We start from the raw sequence: 26,430 nt of genomic DNA on the forward strand, positions 1-26,430 counted from the left end.
CCTAGACAGCCTCATATGGGGAGATGGTAGCTAAAAAAATATATGACCTTGTCAGTTACCGTCCTGCATATAAGTAGCATAAAACAAATAATCTACAGCACAGGAACAGGATGACAAAGTAATTTTATGAGGACAAAAAACTCTGGGTGAAAAAACATAGATCATCTTCTGTATGTCAGACTGAAAAAAGGGATTGTAGAACAGGAAGAAATGACCAATGGGCTTTACTCCACTACTTTGAAAAGATTAATGGATTTGTGGGGGTATGGAGGAGGGTCTTTTACTAGAAGAAGCTGTCTGGAGACAGGAGTGCAGCAACAGATGAAGAAAAATAACTTTCCCAAATAGACGAAGGGGAAGAGCAGTCACGATACACTCTGTCTATACAATACAGATGTGTTTTTATTTAGACAAAACCCTTCTATATTTGGAGATTAATTAGAGAAAGCAGGTGTTAGACTCTTCTTAATGGCTTCTCATTTGTTCCACCCATATGATATTAAAATACCATATGGATATTTAAGACGGCCAAGAAAGACAGAACACAGTCCAGAAGTGCTGAGCATTTGAATGCAGAAGAGCCAGGCAAGCTTACAAGGGACCATAAAGGGGATGATAAAGATGGTGACAGTATCAAGGCTCTCTAAAATAACATGGACTTTAAAGTGATATTCATTCCACACTGGGAAAATCCCTGGAACCAAAAAGGTAAAAATCTACACAAATCCCAACAAACATTCATTAAAATATTGTTAATATTTTTTCCCCAATATAACACTGTTTTGTTAAAAATCCAGGCCCAAAAATCCTGCACAAAGTTCTGTGTGCAATTCCTGTTGATTTACATAAGTTCCATTCATTTCAACTAGACTTTGTGCAGGGCTGTAGTCTCTAAAGTTTATTATGCACTGGAAATATGAGGCATTAATTGAAGCTAACAGCCATAGCAGCATATTTGGGAAGCTTTTAAAATCGGCAGATGTCTCTTGATCCAAGAAATTCTGTCAGTCCTACGACTTTTGCTTCCTCTTTAGCAGTACGAAAAACTAAGGATTCATAATACTAACGGCCTAGCTAATAAAATCTGATAACTGTACAATGCAAAATTATTGTGGCAAGGCAGCCACACCCAAAATGTTCTGTGCCAAGCTTTTCCTCCTCCTCCTCCTCTCTTGTAAACTCCAAATGACTTTGACAGTCACCTTTCTGACATTCAGGAGACAGAGAGATAGGGACTCTTCCACAGAACCATCTTTGCATATCTTTGCCAAATATTTTATCTAAACTAAGTACAGAATTTGGCCTTGAACAACCATGGGAACAGGGGCCCGATTTAAACATCCATAATTCACTAAAAAGCATCCAAAACACTAAACGTACAGCCAGACTACAGTACAATTAGTAAAAGTGACATTTCTATTAAAATGAAATGATTCCATTAGGCTAAAATCTATATACAGTGTTAGGGTTCCTTATAGACAGTAAAATTATCTGTTAAATTATTATTTTAAGGGCACTATCATATAAATGTGTCAACTAATTTTTAATTTTCTCTTTGGCTCACAAATACACTAAAATACCAATAAACGTTATTTAGAACTTTGATAATTATATAAATAGGATACATTACAAATGGAAGAAAATACAAGACAACTCTTTAGCATGGTAAATCTTTGCATATAAAGAAGCAAACAGTTCATATAAAGAGAAATGAACAGTTATCTTGCTGGAAAACTATTACATATAATTCCTCCCCAACCCTATTTAACAATAATGTACACAGTCTACACAAACCAAATCCTAAAAAATACAACAATAATATAGCCTATTACAACAACTCAGCTACAAGCCTACTACTATCCCCCTGATATGACAACTAAGGGGGCATACATACAACTACTAGGTGGTTCTCCTTAGAATTTGTCCCTTACACTTTTGTGCATCAGAGAAATACCAACAAAAATTATTAAATGTTTCCCTACATTTCTAAGACTCTATCTTTTTTAAAATGTTTCTTTATCCAATTTTACTTTGGATGCCACATGTTATTGACCACCACATGATTTATATTTTGACTGACACATTGGCTTCCCCAGACCCCAGTCCAAAATGTGGGTGCAATCCAAACATGCTGGACACCATTGCCTCAAAGTTAAGATCTCTTAAGATCTCTCTGTTTAAAAAATGCTTAACTTTGACTTGGTTGTGCCAAGTAAAATTAGCAGCAAATTGGGCACAGACCAGTAGCGTGTGTCTGGCATAATGCATTGACCTGTGAATGTGCTCAACTGTAATGAATGGGATAAACGGCAAAACAATGGGCCTGAAATGTGACTGCTGAGATATAATCTACCAAGCAATGCTCTGGTGGATCCCTATGTTGTTATGTTGCCCTGAGATCCCATGAGTCAGGGTGTGACATAATGTAATAATAATAACAACTTTATTTTTGTATCCCGCCTCCATCTCCATGAGGAGACTCGGAGCGGCTTACATGGGGACGAGCCCAATCATATACTCGGAGCAGCTTAGATGGGGACATACCATATATATTCATGTATAAGTTGACTTCATGTATAAGTCGAGGGCAGGTTTGGGGGCCAAAATTAAGGATCTTGATACAACCAGTGGATGAGTGGCGGGCCATTCTGCAAAGAAGGGAAGACACCAATGGCAACTGAGCCCCAAGTTGTCACAGGCCATTCCCTGCCAAGGCATTCAAAGAGGCCTAAAGCAATCTCAGAGAAAGAAGAAGGAGTTGGTGCTTCTTTTAAATACCCCTGTGATGGATTAAGCTCCTGTCCATCTCACCAATCATAGAATCATAGAGTTAGAAGGGACCTCATGGGCTATCCAGTCCAACCCCCTGCCAAGAAGCAGGAAATCACATTCAAAGCACCCCCAACAGATGGCCATCCAGCCTCTGCTTAAAAGCCTCCAAAGGAGGAGCCTCCACCACAGTCTGGGGCAGAGAGTTCCACTGCCAAACAGCTCTCACAGTGAGGAAGTTCTTCTTGATGTTCAGGTGGAATCTCCTTTCCTGTAGTTTGAAGTCATTGTTCCGCGTCCTAGTCTCCAGAGCAGCAGAAAACAGCTTGCTCCCTCCTCTCTATGACTTCCCCTCACATATTTATACATGGTTATCATGTCTCCTCTCAGCCTTCTCTTCTGCAGGCTAAACATGCCCAGCAGTTTCAGCCGCTCCTTATAGGACTTATTCTCCAGGTGCTTGATCATTTTAGTCGCCCTCCTCTGGACACATTCCAGCTTGTCAACATCTCCCTTCAATTGCGGTGCCCAGAATTGGACAGAGTGTGATTCCAGGTGTGGTCTGACCAAGGCAGAATAGAGGGGTAGCATGACTTCCCTGGATCTAGACACTATACTCCTATTGATGCAGGCCAAAATCCCATTGGCCTTTTTAGCTGCCGCATCTCATTGCTGGCTCATGTTTAACTTGTTGTCCACAAGGACTCCAAGATCTTTTTCACACGTACTGCTGTTGAGCCAGGCATCCCCCATTCTGTATCTTTGCTTTCAATTTCTCCTATCTAAGTGGAGTATCTTGCATTTGTCCCTGTTGAACTTCATTTTGTTAGTTTCGGCCCATCTCTCTAGTCTGTTAAGATCGTTTTGAATTCTGCTCCTGTCTTCTGGAGTATTAGCTATCCTCCCAATTTGGTATCATCTGCAAACTTGATGATCGTGCCTTCTAACCCTTCGTCTAAGTCGTTAATAAAGAAGTTGAACAGAACCGGGCCCAGGACAGAACCCTGCGGCACTCCACTCGTGACTGCTTTCCAAGATGAAGACGACGTATTGGTGAGCACTCTTTGGGTTTTTCGCTGGTTCGTTCGCTTAACTAATTACAGATCCACCTAAACGTAGTTTTGTCTAGCCCACATTTTACGAGTTTGTTTGCCAGAAGGTCATGGCATACCCAGAGGAGGACTTGATTCTTTTTTGACAGAGTTCCCATATTTTTGGGTTGATTTTTGATTAAAATTTCTAGACTCATACAAGAATATATAGGGTAAGTGTTTTAACAAATCAAAATAGACAAAAAACAGTCTCCACAAGAGCAGTCCTTGATTAAGAATACCTCTGCACTGGAGAAGATACTATGAACTATTTTAGGAGTTATTACAATTTTATTTATAGCACTATACATTCTTAACTGGCTATCTTAGTACAATTAGCTTCCTGCTACTTGGAATTACTGGGTTTACATAAGGTAAAATATACATTTCAAGATAATACATTCCCCACCCTCATGTTAAAGTAACCTACTAATATGCATATATGTTTCAGTAATCTAAAGGAGTAGTTCTATCATTGTTTTAAAAGACTGTGTTTTAGATGAGTTAAATGTTTATAAAGGGGTTACCTTAAAATATGTGCTACAGAACTGGATTTTTTATTTTTATTTTAAAGCCAGTACTGGAAAATAGAGCTCTAGAGAAATGAAACAGGTCATTCAAGTAGATTACAGGTCTTGCCCCAGTCTTTCTATTTCTTCAACAAGGAAATCGATGTCAGATTTGGTAGCTGCAGGATTTGAAACAACCATTCGGAAGAAATTGACTTTGTCTGCATGAGGCTGGTATCCAACCATCGTGGTGCCCGATTCCATCATCAGAGCCTTGATTTTGGGTGCCACCTTTTAATTCAAGCAAAGAAGGGGAGACGTTTAGAAGCCTGTCTCTTGCTGAGTAGTCACTATTTGGATTTTTAAAAAATATATTTTTAAGATATGGATAGTTGCATCTATGAACATGGAGGGTCAATCGCAGTCTCCTCTTTCAATCAGATAATCCAGAATAGGGCTACTGCTTTTGATGGGAACATACAGAATAATTCCAAATCTGACTTTCTAATGAAGTTTGTTTTCTAAGGTATTCCCTCATTGTGCTGAGGCAGCTGAGTAGTTTTTGGAAGAAGACTCTTGTCATACATATTTTGAAGTACCAAATCAAGCAAGTAAAGCTAGTGCTAACATTTATATAAATTGCCATAAAATAAGATCGACCCAAATCAGAACTCAGTTGGCATGCTTAGAAATACCAAAATGTGTTATTAGGGCCCATGATCACTTCCATCCAAGAAGCAAAGAAGTAGTTCCTTGATATATTATGCTTCACATCTTAATTGCAATGACACATAGATTGGTTGCCTCACAGACTAGACTATGTTCATGCTATCTCTAAGGGGTTGCCTTTGAAGAAATGATTCAACCTGTGCTTGGCACTGTCAGAGTAGAAATATATTCCAGTAGCTAAAGAATTCGTCAAGGGCCTTTCTTAAAGAACCCAAATAGTCAGAGCTGGCCCAACATAATGGCCAATGTAAGTACCCACTTGTGGGACATTGTCCCCGGGGGCGCCGTCGAGGCGTCCTCCTCACCGAAGGCCTCAACTGAGGCCTAGCTCTTCTCGCAAGGTCTCGCGAGAAGAGCTAGGCCTCAGTCTGACTCATGAGAACTCGCAAGACCTCACGAGAAGAGCTAGGTCTCAGTTGAGGCCTTCTGCGTTTGGCGAGGAGGGAGCCGATGGTCGCTGCCGCCGCCGCCGCCAAAGGTATGTGCGGGCCTTGGGGGGATGTGCAATTTCGGGGGGGGGGCACTAGGCTCGCCTACAAGGCGAAATTACCTAGGCGAAATTACCTACTGCAAATAGTATCAACCAGACAGAAGAGCACGGCAGCAGATAACTCATGGTAAATTAAAGAACAACAAGTAAGGAAAAATAAAACCTGAGTGAGAACTACTCAACCCTACCAAAAAAAACCCAAAAAACAGCCAAATAAGAACTGAAGACATCAGCATTATGTCTTCTGTTCCTATTTGGCTGCTGGGATTGAGCAGGGGAGACAGAAAACCAGAGGAAGGCTTCTGAAATATACTTGTTTATTTTTGCTTGCTTTATATGTTCTACTCTGCAGTTGGCTTCATTAATTATTATGTAGTTCTATTGTATGTTTCCTGCAGGGGACCTGCACTGAAATGTTATTTGTATATTATTCCAAACAAGCAAAATAATTACCCTATGTAGTTTCTCTCTTCTTTCCTCTGAGTCTGGCATCCCTCTGAGACTAGGTGGAATGTACCAGAAACAAACATTTGTGTGTTCCGGCTGTACCAATGTAAAAACAAACAAACCATCTATCAGAATGGCAGGCAAATAAAACATTGACATCAACCTTTTACTCCCCAACACAACAAATGCATACTTCGCACTTAGAAGTGCTTACCACTCCCAGACTTACCTTTTCGTCTTTTCTGTGTTTAGAAAAGAGGTCCAGGAAGCTACTGAACAGGGTAATGGCTGAGTAGGATTAGCTAATCAGCAGCTTCCCATCTCACTTCAGAGCTAAAAACCTGACATTACTGGATATGCCCTTATGAACTCACAGTGGGACATTATCTCATGAAATCATGGCAGTCACTGGAGCTATGCTGCTTTGGCTACTGCCAGGGCTAGTACAAGGCCCATGAATTACAGAATCACAGGAGTTGGAGGGGCCTCACAGGCCATTGTGTACAACTGCCTGCTCAATGTAGGAAGGACAGAAAGTTGCTGCTCAGTCGTTTAGTCGTCTCCAACTCTTCGTGACCTCATCGACCAGTCCATACCAGAGCTCCCTGTCGGCTGTCACTGCCTCCAGTTCCTTCAAGGTCAACCCAGTCACTTCAAGGATACGTCCATCCATCTTGCCCTCGGTCGACCTCTCTTCCTTTTTCCTTCCATTTTCCCCATCATCGTGATCTTTTCCAAGCTTTCCTGTCTCCTCATGATGTGGCCAAAATACTTCAGCTTTGCCTCTAATATCCTTCCCTCTAGTGAGCAGCCGGGCGTTATTTCCTGGAGGATAGACTGGTTGGATCTTCTTGTGGTCCAAGGCACTCTCATTTTCCTCCAGCCCCAGAGTTCAAAAGCGTCTATCTTCCTTCGCTCAGCCTTACTTATGGTCCAGCTCTCGCATCCATAGGTTACTATGGGGAATACCATTGCTTTGACTATGCGTAGTCAAAGCAATGGTACAGAAAGTAGCTGTACTTAAAGTCTCATTCAGGAAAATCACTGTGGTTTTATAGTACTTATCTTAAGACCGACTAATGCATCTCCTGTTGCCAAGATACCCAGATTAATAAAAATTGACTTGTGGGCCATGCTTACCTCTCCTTTGAAAACCATCTCAAACTCCTCTCTGTTTTTAATTTTATTATACAGGTATTCTGACAATTCAAGACATTTGTTGATTTGACTTTCAAATCCCACTGTACCCTGTTTTGAAAAAATAAAATAACTTTTAAATTCAGTTCCATATTCTTCTACAACTGCCATTATATACAACATTTTAGGTTTAGATTCAGATAAATGTTTTCTGGCTATTGCAGTTAAATCTGAAATTCAATGACATATGAAACGCTTCTCAAATTTTGAATTTGCATATATCGAATCTGCTGTGTGATTTTACAAATTACGTTACAGTAACTAATTTGCATGGAATATGAACCTTTCACAATTGAAACTGTAAATATGCTATTCAAACACATCCAAATATTAAAGATAGTTTAGTCAGTAAACAGATAGATTTTTAGCACTGGACTTACATGCACATGCATATATGTTGAATTTTACCTGAACAAAGAACCATGGATTTCCTATATTATTATTTGTGGAAACAATATTAACCATCTATTTATTGGTAGAGTTCTGAGTGCCAATTCATGAAAAACCAGTATTATGGAAGTGAGTTTGAATTTGCTAAACACCCTGAAAAACTCTTCTCAAAAATATTTTTCCTTGAAGATATAAATCTGTAAAGTGGGCCTTTCAGCTCCGTGAGGGGGAGTCAGTTCTGGAACCACCACCACCCAGATAACAGAAAATGTGGATGGTCGCACTCTGTATTATTAAATGGTAACAATGCCCATGCATCCATGTGCACAACACTGCCCTTTTAAGGTATGGGCCACAACAATTCAGTTAGCTGAAACCACAATTTGGAAGCCTGTGGATCAGGAGGGCTCACTGTAACATCAACATTTCTTGTTTAACAGTTTAAGAATTTACTCCTAAGCCAATATGCTTAGAAGCAATTCTCCCTGACCTTAGTGCCTTCTGAGTAAACCTGTAAATGACTGCTTCATCTTCTACTGATATTTAAATGTTTACCTTTGCTTTCCACATCAACCAGAATTTGAATATGTCCACATGTCGGCCACACTGTATTGCTTTATCTCCAGTATCATATGTTATATCATATTGCTTGTCCTGCTGGAATAGATAGCCTGCACACATCTGGTTGCAGCCCTGAAGTATACCCTGTTGTAAAAAACAAAAACAAAATCAGCCTCTTTAAATATATGAGATCTAGCAATAGATAAAACATGGCATCATATGCATTACATGAGCACATCACTCTACTTATATATGGCCATTCCCAAAGAAGGAGAAATTTGATTTTCAGGGATATTTGAATTTATCTTTCTGTTTCCTTCTCAGCCACTCCCCTCACTTGAATGATCTGCAAACCCCTGAGATAAACATGATATCACTAGTATGGACAAGACCAATTCCTCTTGATCTTAGAGCTGGGAGTACATAGTATAATGATGACTTTAATGTTAGCATTAACCCTGCTGTATTCTCAGCAACACAATGGGACAACATAATCAATTTTTAAGAGACTGGTCCTGTTTATACCCCAAACTTTGTTAGTGTTGCAGTTGTACTCTAACACCTCTGGAAGACACTCAAAAGAGATAATACAATATCCAACCAAACCTTTTCCCGAAGAAGAATAGCAGAACATTGCAACAAAACTCCCATCATCTTGTGTGGATTCCATGTGACTGAGTTAGCTCTGCAAAAGAAGTGAATACGCTTAGAACAAATGGTGTGTAAGCAATACAATCTTGCCTGATCTTGCACTAGGTCACTGTGGACAAAATTTATTTATTTATTTATTTACAGTATTTATATTCCGCCCTTCTGACCCCGAAGGGGACTCAGGGCGGATCACATTACACATATAGGGCAAACATTCAATGCCTTAACATAGAACAAAGACAAAGACAAACGTGGGGCTCCGAGCTGGCCTCGAACTCATGACCTTTTGGTCAGAGTGATTTGTTGCAGCTGGCTGCAGCTGGTTGCTCAACAGCCTGCGCCACAGCCCGGGTACAAGAACCATACCTAGCAGGTGAAAAACAGGACATGTGAAACCAAGCAACATTGGAGTGTAGTCAAGATGGTAAAAGGTATAAATAGGGAAGCTAGAAGAGGCTAGAGATTGCTTTTGCCTTAGCTTACTAGAAAAGGCAAGATTTCCTCCTTCTACACTCCTGTACCACAGCTGAGTTAGTTAAGTACAAATTACTTTTGTATTTTAACTCAGTCAGCACCAATGGAAGTAAGCTGAGGATAAATGGGAAAGTGGGGGAGGAAAACGAAAGTGGGACATTTTTAAAGTATTGTATTATTTTAATTGCAAGAGGCACCCTAATTTCAGTACCAAGATCACCAACAAAAAATATATAAGATACATCTGCGATTCACTCCATTTTAAAAATGTTTATATGATAAAAAGTGAGTCTTAGAATTGAAAAAAATACATTAATGAGAGAGTCGAGGGTTTATCAGGAATATCTCTGCCAAATTGGGACCATTGAATGATATGTAGAAGTCGAATAAAGACAACATGGTATTCCTTGTTTCAGTGGTTCTAGCCTAAGTGCTTTGCAAGGGAAATGTCTTGATCAGTTCATCATGGGGAGTGTGGAGTTTTATAGACCAGCACTCAGTTCTGGCAGCGGCAAGCCAGTTGTCTCTAAAGTCCACAGGCAGCAAGACTCTTCCTTTAATTTGCTCTCTTTGATCTGAACTGAATGTGTGCATTGTCTAGACCAGGGGTCCTCAAACTTTTTAAGTGGAGGGCCAATTCACAGTCCCTCAGACTGTTAGGGGGCCAGACTAGGATGAAATAGTCCAAAATTAAGATTGTTGCTGTTGTGTGCCTTCAGGTCATTTCAGACTTAGGTCAACCTGAAGTCTAAAGTTTAGGACAGAGGCCAGGTCAGTTACCTTGGAGGGCCACATCCGGCCCATGGGCCTTAGTTTAGGGACCCCTGATCTAGACAATCTTCTAAGACCATAGGTAAGCAAAGAGACCTCCAAAGACCATCTAGATGGTTTCATAAGACCATAGGTAAGGAAAGGGACCCTCAAAGACCATCTAGATCAGGGGTCCCCAAACTTTTGAAGCAGAGGGCTGGTCCACAATCCTTCAGACTGTTGAGGGGCCAAATTATCATTTGAAAAAAACAAAACCAATTCCTATGCATACTGCACATGTCTTATTTGTAGTGCAACAACAACAACAACGAAAAAACAATACAATATTTAAAAATGAAAACAATTTTAACCAACATCAGCCTATCAGGATTTCAATGGAAAGTGTGGGCCTGCTACTGGCCAATGAGAGAGTCAAGTTAATTAGGATTGTTGTTGTTGTTGTGTGCCTTCAAGTCATTTCAGACTTTGGCCGAGCCTAAGTCTAAAATTAATTATTTATTTACTGCATTTATTTACTACATTTATATCCCACCCTTCTCATCCCGAAGGGGACTCAGAGCAGCTGTATGTACATATAATATATTATATTATTAGCATAACACAATATTAGCATTATATATTACTATATTGAACTATACCACTATACTATTATATAATATGTAATATATAACATATAATTAATATTGTTATATGGTATTACTATTAGTATTATATTGTATAACATAAGATTATTATCAATATTATATGTATATACAATATATTATATTATTAAAACTGATATAAAAATATTATATTATAAAACTGAGGGCGGGGGCCAGGTAAATGACCTTGGAGGGCCGCATCCGGCCCCCGGGCCTTAGTTTGGGGACCCCTGGTCTAGACAGTACCTTTATCCCAGGAGCTCCTGCAGCAATCAAGAGGGTGGCCAGATGCCATTCCTGTAAACCCGGAAGCAATTGCTACAAAAAGCAAAAAACATGAGATTTCCAGGTGCGTAGATATTGTGGTTTTTAGCTGAACATCCGGATCTTCACATGTCTGTATGTTCCTGCAATTTTTTTATATAGCCTTGTTCCGGGGTTTTAGATGTTTATTCCTGATTGGTCAATTCCTAAAAAGAAGGTGACACTTGAGTAGAAGGCAAAAACTTTGTCCTGGGAAGAGGAACTTCGTCCTTCGCCTGTTTAATGAAGTTTGTGGCAGAAAAATGTAGTTCCTGGGGTGCAACAACTACTTTCACGTTAAGTAGTACACAATGAAACAGGAACAGACACTTTCAAACCAGAAACTGAATGTCATCATTACTGTAATTAGTCAAACCTTGTTGTATAGCCATCTATGCAGACAAGTTTCATGGTGTACTTTTTCAAAGCCACAAAGATCATTTACGGACCAAGAAACCATGGCATACAGCCTCTACGCTCATCAGATGGAACCAAAATTCTGAAGGACAAAACATCAATTGCACTACGTTGGAAAGAGCACTACCAGAACCTGCTGAATCGCCGCTCCAATGTGGCCGAAGAGGCCCTCTCACAAATCCCGCAACAACAAATCAGGGATGAGCTTGCAGCACTGCCTAGTTTGGAAGAAGTCATCAATGCCATCAGCCAACAAAAAAACAACAAAGCCAGCGGACCTGATGGGATTCCTGCTGAAATCTTCAAAGCGGGTGGACCTGAGCTGATACAACAACTCCACCAGCTCATTGAAAAGGTGTGGGTGACCGAGAAAATCCCAGCAGACTTCAAGGATGCCATCATCATCACCCTTTTCAAGAAAGGAGATAGAACAGACTGCGGGAACTATCGCGGTATCTCCCTTCTAGCCTCCGCTGGGAAAATACTGAGAGCCATGGTCATGCAGGTGGCTAATAGGAATAGTCATGTATAACCCAGGAACAGCACCCTATTGTTCCATGCCACAAGTGCACAGCCAAATCTGTCTGGACAGATGGCCACACAGCCAGGCTCTGCAAAAGTTCTGTTCTTTGTCCTGACCAGAAAAACTGTGCCCTCCAAACATTTCATGAAGTATCTGCTACACAAATAAATGTCATGGGGCAGGATCACTATTGCCCAAGTCAGCATTGCACAATGAAACAGGAACAGACACTTTCAGGCCAGGAACAGAACTTTGTCATTATTGACACTTTTTAGAGCCTGACTGCCTGGCCATATGTGCAGAAAGTTTTGGTTGTGTACTTGCAGCATGGAACAATAGGGTGCTATTCCTGGGTTAGACTGTTTCTATTAGCCACCTGCATGACCTTGGCTCTCAGTATTTACATTTCTCTCCAGCACATCCATATCCCAACAGCCAGTAGTAAGACTTTGCCATTTACTAAACTGTACTCATGTTGTCAGCATACACCCAAACATGTATAACCCAGCAACATAATCTTGTTGATTACGAGTACACCACAAAACCTGGCTGCACAGAAGGCCATACAACAAGGTCTGACTAACTACAGTAATGATGACATTTGATTCTTGGTTTGAAAGTGTCTGTTCCTGTTTCACTGTGTACTACTTAATGTGAAAGTAGTTGTTGCACTCCAGGAACTACATTTTTCTGCCACAAACTTCATTAAACAGGCGAAGGACGAAGTTCCTCTTCCCAGGACAAAGTTTTACTCAGGTGTCACCTTTTTAGGAACAAACATTTAAAACCCGGGAACAAACCTAGATAAAATTTCATGCTTTCCGATTGCAGGGACATACAGACATGTGAAGATCCGAATATTCAGCTAAAAACCACAATATTCCCACACCTGGAAATCTCATATTTTTGGCCTTTTTTTAACTATTGCTTCCGGGTTTACAGGGAACAGCATCTGGCCACCCTCCTGATTGCTGCGGGAGCTCCTGGGATAAAGGTACTGTCTGGACGGGCCCTTTGTATGTTTGAAGCAGAGCTAACAGTTTCTGACAATCTCATATCATAACACCTCCATACTGGGATGTAGAACAAGACAAAAGGTAAAGTGCAATTCAATGGCATATTGATTACACACACAAATATTTGGGGACAGTGATTTACAAGTAATATAGGTCTGTTAGAATTGTTTCTATAAACATGGGCTGGTTCTACACTACCTTATGTCCAAAGATCTGATCCCAGATTACCTGTTTATCCCAGATTATCTGGCAGTGTAGACTTATATAATCCAGTTAAAAGCAGATAATCTGGGATCAGTTCCTGAAATATAGGCCGGTGTAGATCCAGGCTCAGTCTTCCAGAAATAAAGGTACTGTATCCACTAATCAGCACAGATCTAACACTAATTATGATTTCTTACATGACCAGCTTATTAGTGTTGTTTCTTAAAGACCAAAATTAATCCTGAAGTAAACACTTTCCTAAATACACTTCTCACCTACACTGCATTTGCCCAAATATTTTATTGCTTGCCATACAGAATAACACTATTTATATTAATATTGCCACCAGATATAGACTGCTCTGGTGCTATGAGCACAGGCACTTCAAAGCCTGATATGGTTCCCCAAAACACACTAGTTCTCAGTACTGGCTTCCATATATATATATACTATGCCCGGCCACACATTGCGAAGTCTGGTGGTATGGAAAATAAAGTATTGAGGATTTGGTGGTAATTAGTATATGTTTTATGAATTTGCAGACCGAAAGGTCCCAGGTTCAAATCCCGGGAGAGGAGTGAGCGGCCGCTGTTAGCTCCAGCTCCTGCCAACCTAGCAGTTCAAAAACATGCCAATGTGAGTAGATCAATAGGTACCGCTCCAGGGGGAAGGTAACGGCGCTCCATGCAGTCATGCCAGCCACATGACCTTGGAGGTGTCTACGGACAACGCCGGCTCTTCGGCTTAGAAATGGAGATGAGCACCAACCCCCAGAGTCAGACATGATTGGACTTAACGTCAGGGGAAACCTTTACCTTTTTAGTATATGTTATTTCTTAAAGCTTGTGTATATACAATATTTCTGATTTTTAATACTTGAAGCCAGATTGTGTTCATTTTCATGAACAGTAATAATAATATTGATGATAATAGTAATAATAATGACTGTGATAATACCCACTACTTCTCTCCATCCTCAGCTTCCTCCCTGGGGGAATCCTTTGTTGGGAGGTTTTAGCTGGCCCTGATTGTTTCCTGTCTGGAATTCCCCTGTTTTCAGAGTGTTGTTCTTTATTTACTGTCCTGATTTTACAGATTATATTGTTCTGTTTTATTATACCACCATAATTTTTATATATTATATTTATAATCTTATATTTTCTACTTTGAACTGTATTATATGAGGCCCCTTCTACACGGCTGTATAAAATCCACACTGAACTGGATTATATGGTAGTGTGAACTCAAGATGATCCAGTTCAAAGCATTTGCTGTGGATTATCTGCCTTGGCATTCTGGGTAATATAGCTGTGTGGAAGGGCCTTGAGTCTACACTGCCATATAATCCAGTTTAAATCAGATAATCTGTATTTTATAGGCAGTGTGGAAGAGGCCTAAGTGAACCCTGCCTGTCCCCTGGGTGCCATTGTGGCTGAGGGGGTTTCTATGACATGAAGTGGGTGGAGCTGAAAGGGGGTGGAGCCTAACCTTTTGACTAGCAGCCAGAGGGAGAACGGCTCTTCCTCATCATCCTCCCCCCCCCCAGCTTTGTGTTTTTGGTGGGTTTTTTTTAATTTGGACTTTATATTTCTAGGTTTATTTGATTGAAAGACAGATTAGACGACTATGCCTTTTGTGGCCAAATTTGGTGTGATTCAGTTCAGTGGCTTTGTTGTTTACTCTATGGGAAAAGCTCACATTAAATTTATACACACACACACACACACTGTTTAAGATTCCCCAGCCACACATGTCACACATGCATGGAAAGAGTTACATAAATGAATTAAAATGCAAATAAAAAGGGGTCAATACCTTTCTATCCCATTCAGTTTATGGCGATGCTTACGGGACATTAGTAATCCACCTCCCCAGGCAGCCTGAAAGGAAAAAGCAAAAGATAATGCAAAAAAAAACCCCACAAACAAAATCTCGGTAGCCTTCCAATATTTATATTTCCCAGTTTCTTATGGTATCAATCTTTTAAATGTTTTGAGCACTGAATATCTGATAAACACAAATAGGTGCATGCATCCTGGTTAATTCACTTTTGCTGAAATTAAAAGGTAGGAGACTTTTTCTTAGATCCTGACACAATAAAAAATGAACAGAGCCACTCAAAGCCTATTTTTCCACTTCATAATAATAAAAGTATTAAATCCACAACTTCATGTCTTTTACTCACAAATAAGCCCCATTTGTCTTCATGGCTATTCCAAAGGTAGTATCTCTAAATTCACTGGAGCACATTTCAAGGTAAGTGAAAACAGAATTTGCCGTCTTGGTTACTTACATCAACATGGAGCCAAAGGTTGTATTTTTCACAGATGTCTGCTATCTCATGAATTGGATCAAAGGCCCCATAAACAGTTGTGCCTGCAGTTGCATTCACATAAAGAGGAGCATATCCCTACAAGATGAAACCAAGGATGGGAATGATAAAATATACAAATGTCTAAAATAATATTTGAACCAATTTAAAGTACAATGGATGTCAATTTTAGTTAGTTTCTGTTATGCATTTCATAATGGTTACATTTTTCTTTCATTAGTTTCTCTCAGGTACATGGAAAGTGATAATATAACAATGTCTAATAAATAGTATCATTCATTCAGAATCATTCCAAAAGTTTAGTTCTGTGGGCATATACCTAAAAACAGAAAACAAATGGTAACATATAGAGGGAGATATCATCACAAAATGTATTTCTGCAGATACCTTAGAGGGAAATCCATGCAGAGAGTTGTTGGGAGAATGGGATTCACTATGTGTAGAAAGCCGGTGAGTGTAAAGCCAGCATGATGTAGTGGTTTGAGTGTTGGACTAGGACTCTGAGGATTAGGGTTCAAATCCTCACTCAGCCATAAAAACTCACTGGGTGCCTTTGGGAAAATCACATTGTCTCAGCCTCAAAGGAAGGTAATGGCAAACCCCCTCTGAATAATGAATGATTAATCATGACAACCCTATGGTTGGGTTGTCATGAGTCTGTCAGTGTTGACTTGAAGGCAAATTATAACAATTCTTATGTGTGTTTTGTTTCTTGGGAGAGGGGATGGGGGAAGTTCGATGTGGCCTCAACGTGGCTTTCAAAAAGAGACAATTATTCATGAAGTGAAAATAATTAACTGAATCAACCTAAAATGCTAGGCTATGTACAAATTAAGAGACAAAGCTAAAAAGTAAGACTGTTTGTAAAATCCAGACAAGCATGTGGCTTAGTATACTGGTTTCAGGGAGTGAGCATTCTCATGAAGATCATCAGTTAATCAGGGACAACTAAAACAACATATAGTAAGTACCTTAAATATTCATAGGTAAAGGTAAAGGTTTTCCCCTGACGTTAAGTCCAGCCGTGACTGATTCTGGGGGTTGGTGCTCATCTTCATTTCTAAGCCGAAGAGCCGGCGTTGTCCGTAGACACCTCCAAGGTCATGTGGCCGGCATGACTGCATGAAGCGCCCTTACCTTCCCGCCAGAGCGGTACCTATTTATCTACTCACATTTGCATGTTTTCGAATTGCTAGGTTGGCAGGAGCTGGGGCTAACAGCGGGTGCTCATTCCGCTCCCGGGATTTGAACCTGGGACCTTTCGGTCTGCAAGTTCAGCAGCTCAGCGCTTTAACACACTGCACCACCACCAGAGGCCCAATAATAAGTTCTCTAAATTTAACTGAAAGCAATAAATTGTATTGATATTTATCTAAACAACAAAAATAGCAATTAAAAAACAAGGTTACCTTTTGTTTAGCATCCAGAATCTTGGCTTCCAAATCAGCTGGTATTATTTTGCCTCTGCAATCAAAGTGAAATGGAAAACTCAAAGCTGTTTAAAAATAAATTAATAAGACTGAACACAATTGAACATCTGTCACCATTTCAGTTAACTACTCTTGTCAGTAAAACATTAATATCTTGTTCTACATCTAAACACGAGAAATCAAATTAATTATGTGAGTACAAGTGTAATATCTTACCTTTCATTACACTTTATCAAAATCACATTTTCAGTTCCAAAACCAAGTGCAGCTCCAGCTTTTTTTATTGAGTAATGACTCTGCAACAACAGTAACCAAAACATACTAAAGATTTGTTCAACAACAAGTAAATGGCAAATATGTAATTCATTTAGCTATGTAGTACAGTAGAGTCTCACTTATCCAACGTTCTGGATTATCCAACACATTTTTGTAGTCAATGTTTTCAATACATCGTGATATTTTGGTGCTAAATTTGTAAATACAGTAATTACTACATAGCATTACTGCCTATTGAAAGGAATCACATAACACTATGTAACAAAATGTGAAACATTTTCTGTTCTTGGTTTGAAAGTGTTATTTCCTATATAATTGTGTGGTACGTACAGTAGAGTCTCACTTATCCAACATTCGCTTATCCAACATTCTGGATTATCCAACGCATTTTTGTAGTCAATGTTTTCAATAAATCGTGATATTTTGGTGCTAAATTCGTAAATACAGTAATTACTATGTAGCATTACTGCCTATTGAACTACTTTATCTGTCAAATTTGTTGTATAACATGATGTTTTGGTGCTTAATTTGTAAAATCATAACCTATTTTGATGTTTAATAGGCTTTTTCTTAATCTCTCCTTATTATCCAACATACTCGCTTATCCAACATTCTGCTGGCCCGTATATGTTGGATAAGTGAGACTCTACTGTACCAATAGCTGTCAAGAGGGAATGAACTTCCTGGTTAAGTGCTAGTGTAGCACACACAGTAAAGGCTCTTAATACCAAAAATATTTAAAAACCCTTTATGTGAGAACATTTAAAAAAAATTATGTAACACATGTTTCCAGTCCACACATTAACCAACTGTTTATGTGCAGTTAATTGAATATGGTGGTGAAAGTGACACTAGAGTATAGCCAAAAGCAGTGTACAGAAATAACCTATTGATATAAGAAAGACTATAGACATATCACAATCTGGAAGCTCAAAAGATCTCAGGAACAATAACAATAACAAAAAAGAACCCTCAAACATTTTTGGACTGTGATTTCAGACTGCTTCCACAATAGTGGCATTGTTTCCTCGTTGTATCACCGGATTTACATTTTAAGATGCCATTGATTGTAAGACACACCCTCATTTCAGTACCATCTCCAACCACAAAAAATACATACGATACACCTGTGATTCTAAGATGCACCAATTTTTAGAGATGTTAGTATAGGAAAAAAGTGTGTCTGACAATTGAAGGAATATAGGGTTTTTTCTTTCATTATTTTTAAAGAGAGGATAGTAGACGGCAAGGATAATTGGGCCCGAGCTGTGGCGCAGGCGGGAGAGCAAGCCAGCTGTAACCAGCTGCAATGAATCACTCTGACCAGGAGGTCATGAGTTCGAGGCCCGCTCGGAGCCTATGTTTGTCTTGTCTTTGTTCTATGTTAAAAGGCATTGAATGTTTGCCTATATGTGTAATGTGATCCGCCCTGAGTCCCCTTCGGGGTGAGAAGGGCGGAATATAAATGCTGTAAATAAATAAATAAATAAATAAATAAATAAATAAATAAATAAAGGTTTGGTAAAGAGAGCCATGCCTATCTGAGACCCAACTTAGTAAGATGTGTTTATTTACTCCACAAAAATGACAGTGTGGATGCCACAAAGACTGGATAATTTTCCTTACATCACTGCAAATCTGATTTGTTGTTTTGAATTATGCAGACCAAGTGAATTTGCTCTAAGCCTGGGACAGAAATTACAATAGAGTCTCACTTATCCAACATAACGGGCCAGCAGAACATTGGATAAGCGAATATGTTGGATAATAAGGCAAGATTAAGGAGAATCCTATTAAACATCAAATTAGGTTATGATTTTACAAAATAAGCACCAAAACATCATGTTATACAACAAATTTGACAGAAAAAGTAGTTCAATACGCAGTAATGCTACGTACCCTGTTTCCCCAAAAATAAGACTCCCCAGAAAATAAGACTTAGTAGCGATTTTGCTGAATTGCTAAATATAAGGCCTCCCCTGAAAGTAAGACCTAGCAAAGTTTTTGTTTGGAATTATGCCCGCCAAACAGAACACCAGAGCAGGCAGGATTGGTAAATGTACGTACCATAGATTGCTGTACATGAAAATAATGGTAGTAACAAGAAATTCTTGATAGGATTCACAGTTTGTCTGGTTATGATGCTTTGTGATGATATCTACTGTACAGTATATAATAAATGTCCATTTTTTTGTTCAACAATAAAAGTGAATTCTTCTTCATGGAAAAATAAGACATCCCCTGAAAATAAGACCTAGCACATCTTTGGGAGCAAAAATTAATATAAGACACTGTCTTATTTTCGGGGAAACACGGTAGTAATTACTGTATTTACGAATTTAGCACCAAAATATCACGATGTATTGAAAACATTGACTATAAAAATACGTTGGATAATCCAGAACGTTGGATAAGCGAATGTTGGATAAGTGAGACTCTACTGTATTGTGTAAACCTCCTGATGTTGTTTGACTGCAGTGCCATTACCATTTGTTATGAAAGGCATTGCTTCTGAGAGCTGCAGTCCAATAATATATGGTAGTCCACACAATGTCAACTTGCCCACCTGAGGATCAGCCATTGCAGGTATCTCCATATGGCGAATTCACTCAATGCTTCTACCATTTGCCTCACAGCTTCCACTGCATCATGGCTACCAGAAATCTGGCTCGCAGGTGAATGGTGTTGTTGGCTGAACCACATAGCAAGCTGCTATACATGTATAATTCATCACAAAGGACAATCTACATGTACTTTGCGTTTGGACTGGCTAAGACAGTGTTTCTCAAACTCTGCACCTCCAGATGTTTTGGACTTCCTAACAGCTGGTAAGCTGGCTGGGATTTCTGGGTGCCGAAGTCTAAAGCACGATCATTAGAAGTCAGAAGAGGACACTGCCCCATCTATGTTTCAGATGGCACATCATGTCATTGGATGTCACGTGAATCTTTCATGCATATTACTAGATGAAGGGACTGCATGACCAGACTTCTGGCTCTGTTCCCACATTAGTGTGAACATCTGTGTTAGGACAACCAACACACAAAGACTCCACATACATAGGTCGGCTCTTATCAACCAGGTGTCATGCATATATTTGGGATTATAACTCATGCTTCACCATTAGCCATGCTGGAGGCCATGACAGGATTTGTAGCCCAAAGTATCTTGAGAGTGTTGAGTTGCTAGCCTGAGATAGGTTCATACATGGAACATTCTGAGAACTAGAGTTCAAAAAGCAATTTTTCCAAACTCTAGAAACTGAAAGCACATACAATGTTCTTACTTGCCCTGTTTGCTATTTAATTTTGAACATATCCTCTAATTCAGGGGTCCCCAAACTAAGGCCCGGGGGCCGGATGCGGCCCTCCAAGGTCATTTACCTGGCCCCCGCCCTCAGTTTTATAATATAATATATTGTATATACATATAATATTGATAATAATATTATAATGTAATACAATATAACACTAATAATAATAATACCATATAATAGTATTAATTATATATTATATATTACTAATAATATTACAGTATAGTGGTATAGTTCAATATAGTAATATATAATGCTAATAGTGTGCTATGCTAATAATATAACATATTGTATGTACATATAATTTGTAAGCCACTCTGAGTCCCCTTTGGGGTGAGAAGGGTGGGATACAAATGTAGTAAATCAATATAGTAAATAAATAAATACATTTTAGACTTAGGCTCGCCCAAAGTCTGAAATGACTTGAAGGCACACAACAACAATCCTAATTAACTTGACTAGCTCATTGGCCATAAGCAGACCCACACTTCCCATTGAAATCCTGATAAATGTATGTTGGTTAAAATTGTTTTTATTTTTAAATATTGTATTGCTCTTTCATTGTTATTTCATTGTTCTTGTTGTTGTTTTTGCACTACAAATAAGACATGTGTAGTGTACAGCGGAATTTGTTTGTATTTTTTTTTCAAATGATAATTTGGCCCCTCAACAGTTTGAAGGATTGTGGACTGGCCCTCTGCATAAAAAGTTTGGGGACCCCTGCTCTAATTCTACTGGGGATCTTGTCTTCCCTTTTCATTCCACTCTGCTGTAGTCCGAAATGGCACCTGGCTGAAGAACATCTCCCACTTGAATAGCAAGCTACTGCACACAAAGAGTTTGTCCCAATGAGTCACTTGTCACAGTGAGACATGTAAAGCAGCTTTCATACTGTGATTGGTCTTGACAGCCGTTCCCCCCAAAGATGCTAATGGTGGAAACAGCATTCCTGAATGAGCTTCCTTTGCTCTTTGCTCCAATCCACAGTACCCCTCTATAAACAGGAAAGGTGTTGCAGGATGCTGCATGCTGATCTAATGTTCTGCTAGCCATGTTAAAAGACAGAGATCTGCCAGAAATCACTAGCCGATAAGAGATTTTTCTGGGTCAGTTTAGCCTCCCAAAAGCCCACATTTGGTGTGGAAAATACAGTGTTCCCTCACTTATCGCTGGGGTTAGGTTCCAGGACCACCTGCAATAAGTGAAAATCCGCGAAGTAGGGACACTATATTTATTTTAATATTTATATATTATTTTAGTAGTTATATACTATTTTAAGTCTTTATCAACCAATCGTGTGTTGATAAATCACCTCCCTCTCCTCCCACTGCCTCTTGGGCTCCTTTTCTCTCCCTTTGACTTCTCCTTCCTCCCTTCCTTAGGCTGTAAATTGTAATTTTTATGATTTATAATAGTCTTTTAGAGTTTATTGAAAAACAGCGAATCTGTGAAAAGTGAACCACGAAGTAGTGAGGGAACACTGTAACACCAGATAGTCAGGTCTCTCCAGAACTGGGCTAATGGTGATGGAAAAACATTTTCCTTTGCCCTCCCCCAGTAATTATAGCAATTATAGTTAATCATAATTAAGCTGATTAAGCTCACATGTTCTGAGGTAAAGAGGACCAGTTTAGGCACTGCAGCCATGCCTTTAGTTTTGACTTCTGGGTAATATTTGTAGCGGGCAGCCATGATGCTATACATATTGGATATAGCACCACCTGTAACAAGAGTACATTATAATAAAGTATTAGAAAAGAAAGTGGGGGAAAGCCTGATGTTATGAGCCAAAGTACAAAAGCATCACTTGCATGCCATTCAATTGGACATGAAAGAATTAATAACTGATGCACGGTCTAACATGTTTAATGATAGGCTTATGAATTCTGGTTTCTCAAAGGACCTATTGCCTTTTCTAACAGAGAAAGTACATTAAATACTATAAAGTGATTATCAAACTGTGTTTTGACAAATAAGGCTTTTCAGAAGTTATCAAGACAGCTTGTTTACCACAACCAACTTTTCTTTGCAACTCAAGAAAGGGCTTCTTTTGTGTACAGAACAAACTCCGTATCAGTAGGGGATGCATTCCAAAAACCCCATGAATACCTGAAACTGTGGATAACAGTGATCTGGATATTTTGACTATATATGGGCTGGAACTATAGCACTGGAAGGCCAACAAAACACTTCCAGGGGAACACGGGTAATTTTTGGAACACGGGTAAGTGAAACTGTTGATATCGAACCCAAAAATAAGGATTGTACTGTATTGTATCTGAGAGAGAACTCTCAGGATCATACAAGGCAACAGAAAGGGCAGACAACCTTGTCCATTAGCCTCACAGCACCTCAGAATACAGCTCATAATTCTTTGCCCTGAGCAGCCCTGGGGACTCATGCACACATTCCTTGGTAGGCAACTTAGAAACAAAATACTCATTTAAGATATTACCGTATATACTCGAAGATAAGCCGAATTTTTCAGCCCTTATTTATAAGCTGAAAAAGCCTCCCCCAGCTTATATTCGGGTCAAGGTCAAGCCAGCAGCAGAGCCTGGAGGCCACAGTATGTTTTCTTTTCCAAAACCTCCCTCCTTTGCTTCTCCTCCCAGGCTGGTTATCTTATTTTTTTTTGAGAGAGAGGCAGAGACAAGAAGCGAATGTTTTCAAAAGCGAAAGGAGAGTGTGAGAGAAACCCTTGCAAGCCAGATTGCATGGGTAAAAGGGGCAGAAAAAAGGATATTCTTGCAAATGTGCACGATTCATTACTATTATTACTACTACTACTACTACTACTACTATTATTGCAAAAACAATTTCTTTTTATTCCTAAGGAATATTTCTTTTTATTCCTAAGGAAACAAAAATGAGGTGGGTTTTTTTGGGAGGGGGAGAGAAGTTTTTAAAAGCCTTTTCTGGCTACTTTTAGAGTTTGAAAAAGAGAGAAAGAAAAGAGGTGGGGAAGGGCAGGAGAAAAGAGGACAAAGTTGTTTTTAGGGGGGCTTTGCTTGCATTTCTTCCTTGGGCAAATGCATGTCCCACAGCTTGTAAATATTTATATAGATGTTCCCCCTACAAATACATTAATATATGAATTTTCCCCTCATATGTTTACAGGTCTTTGCAAATCCTATATAAATATATAGATATCTAGAGATTTCCATGTACCTGTATATCTGTTCCTATATGTATACACTAATTTTGTATATGAATTTTACCCTCACATGTTTGCAAGTGAGAAGGGAAAATGTGCGTGCGTGCGCGCACACACACACACACAGATGTCTAGATGGATATAAATATTGATAAATAGGGCTTGCAAATATTGCAGGAGGAAAATGCACATAGAGAGAGGATTTGCAAAGGTTTCAGGGGGAAATACACATGTGAAATTAGTATATATATAATGAGAGATCTATATCTAGCTCTGCATTGTTTATGTAGGCATTATATGTTTGCCTGTTACTATGTTGGAAGCTGGCCTGAGTCCCCAGGGGGAGATAGATAGGGCAGGGTATAAATGAAGCTGTTGTTGTTGTTGATGATGATGATGATGATGATGATGATGATAAAGTTATTGTTGCTTTTCCACTTATAGAGTTAGTTTACTGTTTTTCTTTGAAATACAGTAAATATTCAAAACATTTAACCCACTGATGCCTCAATTAATGTAATTTTATTGGTATCTAATTTTATTTTTGAAATTTGCCAGTAGCTGCTGCATTTCCCACCCTTGGCTTATACTCGAGTCAATAAGTTTTCCCAGTTTTTTGTGGTAAAATTAGGTGCCTCGGCTTATATTCGGGTCGGCTTATACTCGCGTATATACGGTAATTATGGAATTACAGTAGAGCTTTGCATATTATTCCAAGATATGTAGATCCAGAGAATTTCTTATCTAGAATTGTTTTTCATTGACCAACTCTATTATTGGGGGGCACAACAGAGAGTCTTCTTTCCTGAAGAATAAAAATGGTCATCTGTGACACACCCAAAAGCCCATTTTCCACTCCTGGAACCTTCCAAGCACTACACGGACTGCCAAAAATTACTGCAAAATTGGTAGGAAAAGCTCCAGAAATGACCAGAAATCCACTTATGCTTCTGAAAAATAGGTGTGTGTGTGTATTAAACAGTGTGTAGTAATTATGGAACCAATTTAAAAGATGGATTACTTTTTTGCAGGCAGCCAGTGTGTTATAGTAGTTTGAGTGTAGAACTGGGTCTCTGGTAAACCAGAGTTGGAATCTGTCCTAAGTCCCAGAAACTCACAGGGTGCCCTTGGACAAATCGTACTTTCTCAGCCTCAAAGGCAATCACATACATTAACCTTGTTAAAAACTAGGAAAGGGCTGCCATAGCTTAGGCTGGATTTGAAAGCATACAATAATAACAACAAAACAACAGCAGGCTTCCAAGAAAGGCAAATGGGGATTTAAAAAAACGAGTCCAGAGAGATTGAGAGCAGCATAAACAGTATTGGTCAGGAGCTGCCCCAAAGCCATGCTTTGCTCAACCCTATCGTGTAACTCCCTTTTTGTTTTCCGAGCCTAGTGGCTTCACATTCAGCCAGTGTGAAACATTAATTTATACATTTTAAATGCATACATACACAATTATTATCAAGGCCTCTGATTATGCCGCCAAACTAAAATAACAGACAATGGAATATAAATCAATAAAAGTAGCAATAAACTTGACCACTAGACATTAAAATAAAACATGAGGAATCACTGACATAATGAGAAGAATCTTAGAGACTTAAAGTGAGAAAAACCGAAAGAGAATAGGACAGATTTTACATGGCACCCAAAGTTTAATAATAATGAAGGTATTTGCATTCCAGGGGAAAGAGTCCCATTATTTGGACATTATCATTTGGACCTGACTCTGCTAGCTATTTGCCATACTTCAGAGGGCAGCAGCAGTCAAAGAACATGTTTGAAGCAAGGCAACTCACAGTTATTTCAACTTTAATTGTTGATTTGATGGTTGATTTATTTTTGTTATAATGTTCCTGTTTTTCTGTTTTTCAGTTATTGTTTATGCACTTAATATGTACTATGTACCCTGTTTCCCCTAAAATAAGACATCCCCAGAAAATAAGACCTAGTAAAGGTTTTGCTGAATTGCTAAATATAAGGCCTCCTCCAAAAGTAAAACCTAGCAAAGTTTTTGTTTGGAAGCATGCCCGCTGAACAGAACACCAGAGCTTGCAAGATCGGTAAATGTACATACTATAGAATGTTGTACATGGAAATATTGGTAGTAACAAGAAATTCTTGATAGGATTCAGTTTGTCTGGTTATGCTGGTTTGTGATGACAACTACTTTACAGTATATAATGTTCATTTTTTGTTCAACAATAAATGTGAATTCTTCTTCATGGAAAAATAAGACATCCCCTGAAAATAAGACCTAGGGCATCTTTGGGAACAAAAATTAATATAAGATACTGTCTTATTTTTGGGGAAACACGGTATGTAAAATATTTTATATTTTAATTATGCTGCTTGGGCTCATCCCCATGTAAACCGCCCGAGTCCCTTCGGGGTGATGGAGGCGGGGTACAAAAATAAAGTTATTATTAAAGTTATTAATGCTTCATTAAGAGATTAACCAGAAAAGCAGTCCTTCTAATGGCTTCACACACATACCCTGGGGAGGGGGACAACTGCAGCCAGGGCCTGCATTGAGCCTCACTATCACGTTTTCAACTGAAAACCTATAAGTGACTAGAAGGGCTTTTTTTTTTACTTATTAGAGGGTTTTCATTTTGTTTTATTTTTTACAGTAGTTGTGGGGTGGAAAGTAAGATATATAAAAGCAAAACTCCATATCTTGTGCCATTTTGGGAGCATTTGGGGCCATTTTAGGGAAGTTTTTTTTTCTT

General features: G+C 39.1%; 1 protein-coding gene across 2 annotated transcripts in view; it reads right to left on the bottom strand.

Annotated features, from left to right (window-relative positions):
• Positions 1 to 384: 384 nt before the first annotated feature.
• gad1 (glutamate decarboxylase 1) overlaps positions 385 to 26,430 on the bottom strand; it is an 83,084-nt gene continuing 57,038 nt past the window's right edge. For both annotated transcript variants that reach the window (XM_062964597.1, XM_062964606.1), the window contains 10 exons: positions 22,140 to 22,255; positions 17,162 to 17,241; positions 16,925 to 16,979; positions 15,477 to 15,593; positions 14,999 to 15,063; positions 8,790 to 8,868; positions 8,178 to 8,327; positions 7,176 to 7,283; positions 6,042 to 6,131; positions 385 to 4,660 (listed from right to left, as the gene is read on the bottom strand). In XM_062964597.1, the coding sequence (XP_062820667.1) occupies positions 4,487 to 4,660; positions 6,042 to 6,131; positions 7,176 to 7,283; positions 8,178 to 8,327; positions 8,790 to 8,868; positions 14,999 to 15,063; positions 15,477 to 15,593; positions 16,925 to 16,979; positions 17,162 to 17,241; positions 22,140 to 22,255 (1,034 nt within the window). In that variant the 3' untranslated portion in view covers positions 385 to 4,486. The remainder of the gene's footprint in view (positions 4,661 to 6,041; positions 6,132 to 7,175; positions 7,284 to 8,177; positions 8,328 to 8,789; positions 8,869 to 14,998; positions 15,064 to 15,476; positions 15,594 to 16,924; positions 16,980 to 17,161; positions 17,242 to 22,139; positions 22,256 to 26,430) is intronic.

This window comes from Anolis carolinensis, chromosome 1 (assembly GCF_035594765.1).
Source record: "Anolis carolinensis isolate JA03-04 chromosome 1, rAnoCar3.1.pri, whole genome shotgun sequence".
NCBI classification, from domain to species: Eukaryota; Metazoa; Chordata; class Lepidosauria; order Squamata; family Dactyloidae; genus Anolis; species Anolis carolinensis.